At 33.1% G+C, this 12,997-nt stretch overlaps 1 protein-coding gene across 1 annotated transcript in view; it reads left to right on the forward strand.

Annotated features, from left to right (window-relative positions):
• Faah2 (fatty acid amide hydrolase 2) overlaps positions 1–12,997 on the forward strand; it is a 154,659-nt gene that overhangs the window by 54,391 nt on the left and 87,271 nt on the right. The window contains exon 7 of the mRNA XM_077793646.1: positions 1,531–1,648. Coding sequence (XP_077649772.1) covers positions 1,531–1,648 — 118 coding nt within the window. The remainder of the gene's footprint in view (positions 1–1,530; positions 1,649–12,997) is intronic.

Below are 12,997 nucleotides of genomic sequence, written 5' to 3' on the forward strand. Positions count from 1 at the left end.
TCCTCATTATCACTGACAAGTGTCTCTCATCTTAAAAACAAATGAAATTTTCTCAGTCTCACATACTGCTTGCTACTGCCCTATGTCATATTTTGCCTTCATGGACAAATTTATTATATTAATTATTTATATTCATTAAATCTAAAACCTCACATTGCCCAATTATTTCTCAACACTCTACATACTGATTTCATCACTGAAATTAGTCTTCAAATCCAAAGTTTCATTTTTTTCCTTTCTGCTAAATACATTGTCAACTTAATACATCATCTCATTATAACTGTTGACACTATTAATTACTGTCTCCATCTTGAAATAATCTGTATCTCTGGATTTCATGATTCCCACTCTTCTGATATAGCTCCTTTATCTATGGGTTTTCCCTTTCCATCTCCCTTGCTGGCTTTTTTCCTTCTGCTAATCTTATATACTCTAGAGATTCCTGGCTTATTTCTCTCTATTCACCTTCCCAGTATGACTCCATCTACACGTGTAACTTCACCTATTTCCCACTTGTGGATGAATCCCAAATGTACATGTCTAGCTCAGTTTTCTCACCTATTCTTTATGAGTGTATTCCCTGGTATAATAGTCATCTCAGATAGCTGAAACTCAATATGCCTAAAATTTATCTCATTCTTGTAAGTTTTAAGAAACTAATCTACTACCTATATTCTTATAAAATTTCAGTGACTGGATCACAATAAAAGTAGTTGCTAAAGACTGATTCCCTATTTTACTCCTTACATCTAAATAGTTCCATCCTATTAAAACTACCTTCCAAATGTATTTATATATGAGATCAGAATGCACTACAATTCTTATTACTTATATTGAGCCCAATTTTTCATACTTCTGGTTGTATACATAGTATATCCACACCAATATGTGTCTTCATACATGTAATTTGGATATTAATGATCATCACATTCCACCATCATTAATTACCCTATGCCCCATCCCTTCCCCTCCAATCCCTCTGCCCCATCTAGAGTTCGTCTATTCCTCCCATGCTCCCGCTCCCTATCCCACTATGAATTAGTCTCCTTATATCAAAGAAAACATTCAGCATTTGTTTTTTTGGAACTAATTGTTTATTTCACCTTGACACTTCTCCCTATCAACATGGTTACAGTTATAGTTTACGTACAACCGTTTCTCAACTGGACTACTGCAGCAAGCTTTTGATCTGTCACTCCAACTCTAGTCTTGACACATTATAAACTGAAATAATAGTCTTAAATGTAAATATGATTTCTGAAAGCATGCACTGCTTCTGTCAAACAATTAAAAAAACATTTTACAGATATATTATCTTAATTTTATTTATTTTTATGTGGTTCTGAGGACCAAACCCAGTGCCTCACATGTGTGAGACACGCACTCTATCAGTGAGCTACAGCTCTAGCCCTCTGTCACACAATTTTAAGGGGAAATTTTTCATTATAACTGAAGTTCAGTTGTTAAGATTAAACTAATAAGCACATATAAATAATTTATTGACATTAGTTTCTTTTTAATTATACACAGGTTAAAACTGGATGCAAAAGTACATTTACAGCACTTGAAATTTTACTGGATGGAACATGATGGAGGCTCACTTTTAATGTCTAAGGTAGACCAAGATCTCATTCTTGCTCAGAGAAAGGTAAGTTTTAAACAATATTTTATTATTTGTCAATGGACTTTATTTTATTTATTTTTATGTGGTGCTGAGAATTGATCTCAGTGCCTTACACATGCTACCAAGTGCTCTACCATTTAACCACAATTTCAGCCTGAAAGGTAATTTTTAATAGATTCATTTAATAGAATTTATATTCAATAAAGACAACATTATAACATCTTGAGTTAATTGTGTTGAATATTTTTCTGTCAACATATAGAATTAACATGATCAGAGTAGTACTAAGTAATTTGGGGTGTGATTTTTATATTTATTTTAGATATTTGTTTTTAATACCAAAGAAAGTTATTTTGAAAGTAAAGTAAGATAAAGCAATGAAAGAAATTGCTTAGAGATAATCATTATTAATTGTTTAATATACTTCTAACCAGTAGTTCTTGTGTATCTATATATAGGTGTAAATTTCACATGATTATAATAGCATTATGCATTTATAATTTTATTCTGATTTTAGTTTTTCAAAAAATACTTTCATAATCAGATGAAATAATGGAACAAATTTGTCTTTCTAAAAGTAAAACTTACTCCAAATAATAGTAAGAAGGGGAAGAGATCTCTCAAAATTTAAAAACACTTAAACAATAAAGTAACATATGTCATCATTTTAAAATAATACATATCATTATTTCAAAACAATGAATTTTGTATTTCAATCCTCAAGAGAATTCATGCAATAATACAGTAAGAGTTAGCAAAAAATCCAAATATCTACAAATTAGAATCATCTGAATCTACTTGGAAATAACTAGTAGAATCTTATTTTGCCATACTTATGAATTAGCTTAAATATAAATGAAGGCTAAATTAAGAAAATTATAAGCTTGAGTACTACAAAAATAGCCTTATATTTCTGCTTAGTTCATTTTTTGGTTCTATAAAAATACATGAGACTGAATAATTTATAAAGAACAGAAATTTCTCACAATATTGGAATTGAGGAAATCCAAGAGCAAGACATAGGTCAGTTTTATTTCTATTAAGGACTCTCTTGCTATGCCCTTCAGAGGGGTTAAATGCTGTACTTTCCCATAAGAAAAAAGCAGAAGAGCAAGATAACTAACTCTTAGAAAGCCTCTTTTTATTTTTTAATTTTATTAGTGCATTATAGTTATACAACATAATAGTTGGGTTCATTTTGACAAAATCATATATGCATGTAATTAAATTTACAACATTTCAGTCAGTGAAATGGTGGCATTTCAATGACCCACCATTACTTCCCCTTCTCTCTCATTCCATTTGCCTTCCTCTACTCTAATTATCCACCTTATACTCATTTACTTATTTTAATTGTTGTTTTTATAGATATACCTAAAGGTGAAATTCACTGCAGTTTCTTTATACATGCACTTGGTATATTTTTGTAAAATTCATTCTACATTTTCTATTCTTCCTCCCTCCCCCATCAATCTCCTTCTTGTACTCCAGTGATATTCCCTCTGTTTTATATATGATCCCTCCTTTGTCCACCTTACTTGCTCAAGTTTTGCATATAAAAAAATATTTGACCCTTGATTTTCTGAGTCTGACTTATTTTACTTAGAAAGATGTTCTCTAGTTCCATATATTTACCAGAAATCTCCATTTTAAAGGTTTAACTACCAGTAATTAGGGTGCAGACCTACTGGCCTACTCACCTCTTACAAGCCCCATGTCTTAAGTCTGGCACACTGTCAACACCTGAATTTTTCAGGTGACATTCAAATCATGGCATATGTGTATTCATTACCATGTTACTAGATTTGAAGGCCATGTTATGAAGGGAAATATTACCTTAAATTTATAATTATAACCTATCCAACTGTAATGTAATTCAAATAAAAATTGAGAGGATTTTTGTAATGTTTAATGGAAAAAAAGAAAATTAAAATCTGTATAATATATACTCAGAAATAGGCATTTTTCTTGCATTAACTTTTCATGTATATTAAGACAGCTTCACAAATCTGCATTAATACCATTGAAAATGAATGAATTACATAAAATTGGCAGTAATAATGATACAAGGTTCAGTTTAGGGGTGTAACTCAGTGATAGAGTGCTTGTCTGGTGTGAGAAAAGCCTTAATTTCAATCTCCAGCACTATGAAAAAGAAAAATATAATAGTTAATAATTTTATATAGTCCATGACTCACAAGAAGAGATATAACACCAAAGCCCTAGGAAAAAGATAAAGGGAAATTAAAGAAGATATATATGAAATTTGAAAAAGGTTAGACCTTACAAATAATTAAATAAGTGGGGTGTGGTGTTACACTCCTATAATCCCATTATCTTGGGAGGCTGAGGCAGGAGGATCACAAGTTGAAAGCCAGGCTCAACAACTTAGTGAGGCCCTAAGCAACTTAGCAAGATCCAGTCTTAAAATTAAAATTAAAATTAAAATTAAAACTGGGATGGTAATGGAGCTCATTGGTTAAGTGATCCTGGGTTCAATACCTTGAACCAAAAATACAAAAATAAAAAAGTAGTTAAATAAAAACTATAGAAAAATTAAGATATGATTCTTTTATTGCTTAGATTATTAAGATTGAAATCATCAGTGAATGCAGTGGCAAAAAAAAATTGGCCCAAAATTTGTATACACTTTTTCAAACAACATGTTTTCCAAAGTTTTCATTTTCCACTCTTTTTTTAAAAATTTAATTTTTTTTAAAGAGAGAGTGAGAGAGGAGAGAGAGAGAGAGAGAGAATTTTTTAAATATTTATTTTTTAGTTCTCGGCGGACACAACATCTTTGTTGGTATGTGGTGCTGAGGATCGAACCCGGGTCGCACGCATACCAGGCGAGCGCACTACCACTTGAGCCACATCCCCAGCCCTAAATTTGTTATATATGACAGCAGAATGAATTACAATTCATATTACACATATAGAACACAATGTTTTATATCTCTGGTTGCACACAAAGTAGAGTCACACCATTCGTGCCTTCATATATGTACTTAGGGTAATGATGTCCATCTCATTCCATGGTCTTTCCTACCCCAATGCCCCCTCTCTTCCCCTCCCTCCCCTTTGCCCTATCTAGAGTTCATCTGATCCTCCCATGCATGCCCCCAACCACGTTATGAATCAGCATCCTTAAATCAGAGGAAGCATTCAGCATTTGGCTTTTGGGGATTGGCAAACTTCACTTAGCATTATATTCTCCAACACCATCCATTTACCTGCAAATGTCATGATTTTATTCTCTTTTAATGCTGAGTAATATTGCACTGTGTATATATACCACATTTTCTTTATCCATTCATATACAGAAGGGCATCCAGGTTGGTTCCACAGTTTAGCTATTGCAAATTGTGTTGCTAAAAACATTGATGTGGCTGTGTCTCTATAGTATGCTGTTTTGAAATCCTTTGGGTATAGACCAATGAGTGGGATAGCTGGGTCAAATGGTGGATCCATTCCCAGTTTCCCAAGTATTATCCATGCTTTCTATATTGGCTGCATTGATTTGCAGTCTCACCAGCCATGTGAGTGTGCCTTTTCCCCCACATCCTCACCAGCACCTATTGTTGTTGTATTCTTAATAGCTGCCATTCTGAATGGAGTGAGATGAAATCTTAGTTTTGATTTGCATTTCTCTAATTGCTAGAGATGTTGAACATTTTTTCACATATTTATTTGTTGATTGATTGTATATCTTCTTTTGAGAAGTGTCTGTTCAGTTTCTTGGCCCATTTATTTGTTGGGTTATTTGGGTTTTTTGGTGTTATGATTTTTGAGTTCTTTATATATCTAGAGATTAGTGTTCTATCTGATGTTCATGTGGTAAAAATTTGTTTCCAAATTGTAGGCATTCTATTCACATCACTGATTGTGTCTTTTGCTGAGGAGAAGCTTTTTAGTTTGAATCCATCCCATTTATTGATTCTTGGTTTTAATTTTTGCCATATAGGAGTCTTAATAAGGAAGTTTGGGCCTAATCCATCATGATGGAGAATTGGGCCTACTTTTTCTTATAATAGGCACAGTGTCTCAGTTTTAATTCTTATGACCTTGGTCCACCTTGAGTTGAGTTTTGTGTATGGTGAGAGACAGGGTTTAATTTCATTTTGTTGCATATGGATTTCCAGTTTTCCCAGCACCATTTGTTGAAGAGGCTATCTTTTCTCCAATGTATGTTTTTGGTGCCTTTTTCTAATACAAGATAACTGTAATTATGTGGGTTGGTCTCTATGTCCTCTATTCTGTACTATTGGTCTACCAGTCTGTTTTGGTGCCAATACCATGATGGTTTTGTTATTGTTTCTCTGTAGTATAGTTTAAGGTCTGTATAGTGATGCCACCTGCTTTGCTCTTCCTGTTAAGGATTGCTTCACCTATTCTGGGTCTCTTATTTTTCCAGATGAATTTCATGACTGCTTTTTCTATTTCTATGTGGAATGTCATTGGGATTTTGATTGGAATTACATTAAACTTGTATAGTGCTTTTGATAGTATGGTCATTTTGACAATATTAATTCTGCCTATCCAAGCACAAGGGAGATCTTTGCATCTTCTAAGGTTTTTTTTAATTTCTTTCTTTAGAATTCTATCGTTTTTATTGTAGAGGTCTTTCTCTTTTTTTGTTTAGTTGATTCCCACATATTTTATTTTTTTGAGGCTATTTTAAATGGGATAGTTTTCCTTGTTTCTCTTTCTGAGGATTTGTCATGGATGTACAGAAATACCTTTGATTTATGGGTGTTGATTTTATATTCTGCTATTTTGATGAATTCATTTATTAGTTCTAGAAGTTTTCTGGTGGAATTTTTTTGAGTCTTCTAGGTATAGAATCATATCATTGGCAAATAGTGTTGAGTTCTTGTTTTCCTATCTGTATCCCTTTAATTTATTTAGTCTTTCTAATTTCTCTGTCTAGTGTTTCAAGGACTATGTTAAATAGAGATGATGAAAGAGGGCATCCTTGTCTTGTTTCTGTTTTTAGAGAGAATGCTTTCAATTTTTCACCATTTAGAATTATATTGGCCTCGGGCTTAGCTTAGGTAGCTTTTATGATGTTGAGATATGTTCCTGTTATCCTAGATTTTGTAGTGTTTTGAACATAACTGGATGCTGTAATTTTTGAATGCTTGTTCTGAGTCTACTGAGATGATCATATGTTTCTTATCTTTAAGTTCATTGATGTGATGAACTATATTTATTGATTTTATTGATTTCCATATGTTAAACCAACCTTGCATCCCTGGGATGAATCCATTTGATTGTGGTGCCCTACCTTTTGTATTTGATTTGCCTGAATTTTATTGAGAATTTTTGCACCCATGTTCATTAGACATATTGGTCTGATATTTTCTTTCTTTGATGTGTCTTTGTCTGGTTTTGGAATCCAGATAATATTGGCCTCATAAAGTGAGTTTGGAAGTTTTCCCTCTTTTTCTATTTCATGAAATAATTTCAGGAGTATTGCTATTCTTCTTTGAATTTCTTGTAGGTCCTGAGCTTTTCTTTTTTGGCAGGCATCTTCTATTTCAGTGCTTGAAATTGATATGTTTAACTTGTGTATATCATTCTGATTCAGTTTGGGCAAATCATATGACTCAAGAAGTTTGTTGATTACCTTCAATATTTTCTATTGTATTGGAGTACAAATTTTCAAAATAATTTCTAATTATCTCTGTATTTCTTTAGTATCTGTCATATTTGTTTTTATCACAGCTGTTAGTAATTTGAATCCTCTGTCTGCTTCTCTTCATTAGCATAGCAAACAGTTTATCCATTTTATTTATTTTCTTCAAGATCTAATTTTTGCTTTACCAATTTTTTCAATTGTTTCTTTTGTTTCAATTCCATTCATTTTATCTCTGATTTTAATTATTTCCTGTCTCCTACTGCTTTGGGGGATAATTTGTTCTCCTTTTTCTAAGGCTTTGAGATGTAATGTTAGGTCATTTATTTGTTGACTTTTTCTTCTTTTAAGGAATGAATTCCATGCCATGAACTTTCCTCTTAGAAATGCCTGCATAGTATCCCAGAAATTTTGATATGTTGCATCAGTGTTCTCATTTACCTCTAAGAATTCTTTAGTCTCCTCTTTGATGTCTTTTGCAACCCATTGTTCATTCTGTCACATGTTATTTAGTCTCTAGGTGTTGGAGTAGCTTTTATTTTTTATTTTATCATGAATTTCTAATTTCATTTCATTATAATCTGATAGAATACAGGGTATTATTTTTAGTTCTCTGTATTTTGTAAGAGTTGCTTTGAAGCATGATATATGGTCTATTTTAATAAATGATCCATGTACTGCTGAGAAGAAAGTGTATCCACTTGGTGTGGGTTGAAATATGTCAATACCTATTGACTTAATTACTGGGTTATAAATTTTTTGAGGCATCTTGGCCTGTTTATATATTCTGAGGTCCTAATTTGTACATCTGCTGAGTGCATTTTTTTCCTGTATTTTGTGAGTTTCCTTTATCTCTTTATGATATATCTTAGGCTGGTGTTTTATTGTAGCCTCAATACATCTGATCTATGCACTCAAAATGTTAATTTAAACGCCTAGTATTTCTTTAAAAGAAAAGAGTAATCTGCAGAAATAGTTGTAATTTAAGAACAAACCATCTATTAACATATGCTATGAATGTTATTATTAATTATCTCTACAACTCTATTAGCCAAGGACAAATGTTGTGAGAAATAATGTAGAAAAGGTTGAAAATAGTACACATTGAATATAGTATACTGAATTAATTTGAATGTAGGCTCCAAAATAACAAGAAGAATAAAATGAGAATAGGGTGGTGTAGGAATGAGAAGTGTGAATGGAGATGGAAGGGAAGAAAAGAAGTGCTAAGAGATAAATAATTAATGAAAAATATATAAAATCCTATAGAACTCTGACAAAACTCATTTTGGAGAGAATCTGTGAATTGTTAATACCAAGGAATTAATATCTATCAGAGTTTCAGCTTTCTTTCTGCTGAGGTTTTTGAAATACAGGACTTATTTTTCTTAATTTTGATTTTACAATCTACCAACTGTGAGGGTATTTGTGCATCACAAATGTTTTGCTGTTTTCTGTCCTTGACTCTTGTCCAACCTCATTAGGGAAGTCTGTATGTTTACCTCTAATTCCTCATTCCCTGGCCACCTCCATTGGTGGAACTTTGTCTGTTTCAGAACATTCTTCACTCTCAAAATAACTCTGTTATTTTGTTCATTGGTGGGATTGAAAGTCTGGTAAGGCTGACCACCTATTTCACCTGCTACATGTGTAGACTTGTCTGGTTTGCATCACATTCCTTGTTTGAAGAGCTTCAGTCTCTGTGCCAAAGATGGTTAAATGGGATATATCAATCTATCCTTTATCTCCTTCTGTAATTGGGGAAATAATGCAGGGATTCTCTGATTCCCTATTACCATGATATGTTTCAATTGTCCCCCATAATCCATTCTCCTTATTGCAGATACCAGTCCTTGAATTTCAAATGAAAAATGCCCTTCTCTCGTCTACAGACCTATCAACTGGTCCTGTGCATTTCTCCCTAGTCTATGTTGCATTCTTAGTCCATACACTCTTATGCTGTGAGTTTGCATTAATCCTGTGAAAAGTACAGCCTATGTGGAGATTTGGTTTCAGATATTCGAAAACAATTATTCCAAGAAAGGAGCAAACAAAATAGAAAAGAAAACAAACATAGAGAGTGAAATATGAAAGAAAACGGTAAATTGATGATAGTCATAGTCTGTCATTCTAGAAGTCAGAAAAAAGAATCATATCAAGATTTTATTGCTTCTCTATTACAAACACCTCTGCTAATAAGTTCTGATGTTATGGGGCAGACTACTCAGAAAATGTACCAGTCCATTTTGTCTGAATTGAAGAGTCATTATTTAGCCAGCCAACTGGCTGGCAACTGCTCCCCACAGGACCCATATCTGTCTCTGCAAGGAACAGCCTGGAGCCTGAGCATTTCAGGGTCTTTAAAGGCAAAACCTACAAAAAACACATCCAGGTTGATGTTGCTTCAAGCAACCAGGTGTACAAGAGCTGAAATGAGCAGTTATTGAAACAATGCAATGGATACATTTGTATTTTCCATAGGACTTTCCAGGTTGTCATAGCAGCAAGCAAGCAGAAAGGAAGTGGGTCAAAATGACCCTAGTTGAATAGAAGTTAGAAAATGGTTACTAACATCTAGATATTCAATATCTGACAGGGTACATTGCCCAAGAAAAATGGGAACCAAAGAAAGAACAATTTTACATTTTATAAGAATTGCCATTTTATGTTGCCAAACATGCTATCTTAAGCAACTATTGATAGGTACAGAGGTGGAGTGTTCCCATGGGAGAAGCATTTCTTACATGACATGGAGTCTCAGGGTAAAATGGAGTCTGTTTAGTCATTGCCCATATAGCCTGGCCCATAACACTGGGAGTTTTTCCACTCAAGAGTGCCGGAACTTTTAGTTGTATTAATCTCACTTCACTGTTCTGAACTTCTTTTCTGTTCATTTTATGACTATGTTGCTCAATACTTTCAGCTTGTTTAAGAGTCAGTTCCCTTCCCACACTGCAGAATGCCCAGTGCTGCAACCATCTGTTGACTTTATTCTCTTTCTATTCTAAAAGTCATTTTGTTTTGTTTTGTTTTGTTTTCAACTGGTTGTTAGTTCACTGAATTTCTTACTGGCATTTTCCCACTGTCTTCCTACATTAGTTTGTTGCTAGAAAAATACTGTTTTAACTTACTCTCAGGGAATTGCTACTTGTGGATTTATAAGATATACCATTTTTTCCTCTTCTGTTTGTAGGATTTTTTTAAAGTATCTTAAACAATGCTGACTTAATAGGCATGAATTCTTTTAGTTTATGCATATCCTGAAAAGTTTTTGTTTCTTTTTCAATTCTGAAGGATAACTTTTCTGGGTTTAGCAGTTTTGGTTAGTAGACATTTTCCTTCAGGGATTGAAACATGTTGTTTTATTTCTATTTGGATTTAGAGTTTCTACTAAGAAGTAGGATATTATTCTAATTGACTTGCCTATACAATGGACATGATGTTTCTCTCTGGAGAATTTTAAAATTTCATATTAATTCTGGTTATTTTGCACTTTAATTATAATATGATGTGGAGTGATATTTTTGGTCTTATTTATTTGGGGATTTTCAAAGCTTCCTGTACCTTGATGACCATCTAATTTCCAAGATATGGAAAATTTTCAATTTTTTTACTGAATAGCTTTAAGAATGCCATTATCCTGTATCTCTACTCTTTTCTCAATGCCAATGATTTTTAAGTTTGGTCCCTTAATGTCTCATATTTATTTTATGTTCTGATTGTGGTCTTCTTTTTCTTTCTTTTTCTGAGTATTCAAGTTCATACATTTTCTTCAAGGCCTGAAATACTGTCTTCTACATAATCTAATCTACTAATATGCCTTTCATCTGAGGTTTTTATTTGATAAATTGCATTTTTTATTTTCAGATTTTCTGTGTGTTTCTTTTTCGTTATCTGTATCTCCTTATTATAATGCTTTTTATATCCTTAGTTTATTTCTTAGATCTTTTTTTTAGTTCGTTGACTATTACAACAATCAACTTTTTTATTTCTTTAGCTGATTTTTCCTATGCTTTGATAACTATGGAATCTGTTATTGAAATTTTATGTAATTTGGGGGGAAGGTTTTTACCTTGTTTTCTCATATTTCTATATTGATTTTTACACACTGGATGGAATGATTATATCATATTCTTCTATGAAGTTTTTAGTGTGCTGCTTTATTTTTGCCATTTTGGATATATGTCTAAATGTCAAAAATCCCACTCAACATTATCATACTATTATGTTCAGTCACCATCAATGTTTTAGTGGAGATAATAATCCCCAAAATCATATCAGAACAAACACACAAACTAATATACCTCTCATGATTTTGATCTGGACAGTCGCCACAATAGTCATGTATCAAAAGTATGATCCTCAATGCAGCAAGTTTGATAAGTGAGGCTTTTAGGCAATTATTAGGGACCTGAACTCATTGACAGATTAATCCATAAACCATTGATATCTGAATGGACTATTGAAAGGTAACTGTAGGCAGGTGGCTCATGACTTGAAGAGGGAGGCCAGTGGAGGTATATATTTGGAGAATATATATATATATATATATATATATATATATATATATATATATATATCCCCTCCCCTTCCTGTTCCTGTCTTTTACTCTGATTTCTGGCTGTCATATTCCACCATGCCGTATCACCATGATGATTCTACCTTGAAGCCAGCTGTCCATTTACTGACTCCTCTGAAAACATGAGCCCAAATAAATCTTTTCTCCTCTAGTTGTTCTTTGAAAGGATTTTGGCCATAATGACAAAAAGCTGACTAATACCATCTACTTAAAAAGGTATTTAAAAGGTTCTGCACAACTCCACTAATCCAATAGTGGAAAAGGAAAGTAATGCTCGAGAAATAGCTGATAAATTAGGTACTAATGAATGTACAATTACTATTGAACTATGTAGTGCATGATAAGGAAAAACATAAAGAACAGGGAGAAAAAGAAAAAAATAGGGGGATGGATAAACAGAAAAAGATAATGCAAGAAGAAAAAGACATATCAAAGATGAAAGAGTATAAATATGAACACAGATAATAAACATAGAAAGACTAAATATGATTAATATTTTAAAACATTAAAAGAAACATAGAATTAGATTAAGGCATTTGATGTTAAATAATAGAGGGATACCTATCAAATCAATAAAGAAAATATTGCTATGAAATCAAATCCTGACATTAGAGAGTTTTAAGTCATATCATGCTGAACATTTGAGATGGAAACATTTTGGGAGAACTTCCAGATTTGTATTTCATTAGCTTTGGGGAAGATTACTAAATGCCCACATCTTCTATCTTTATCTCCATGTTTCTTAGGCCATGGAGGTAGAAACCTCACCAGCCCACTTCAGGTGCAAGTATAGGAGGCTCCCTCAATTTTTTGTTTTTTACAGGCACCATAGCTTTTTTGGAGGGTCAGAGGAAACTATGACATGTTGTTTGTGGGTTAGCATTCATGTCTCTTCTTCATTGAAGATGCAGATTTGGTGAACCTTTAAAAATGTTTTGTGTGCCTGGAGTTGTCAAAACAGATGTGAACTTATCTGTGTAGATTTTGGGATGCTTGGGGAATGGCAGATAACATCACATCATAGTATCCCAGTGGTAGTGTTGCTGGGTGGATTTTTGGAGGTCTGTGGCAGCTGTTTTCAACAATTGTGTTGGAGGGTCTGCATCTGGGCATGCAGTCACCAGCATCTGTGCAACACATATCTACCGGCTACCTA

This window comes from Urocitellus parryii, chromosome X, assembly GCF_045843805.1.
Source record: "Urocitellus parryii isolate mUroPar1 chromosome X, mUroPar1.hap1, whole genome shotgun sequence".
Lineage (NCBI taxonomy): Eukaryota > Metazoa > Chordata > Mammalia > Rodentia > Sciuridae > Urocitellus > Urocitellus parryii.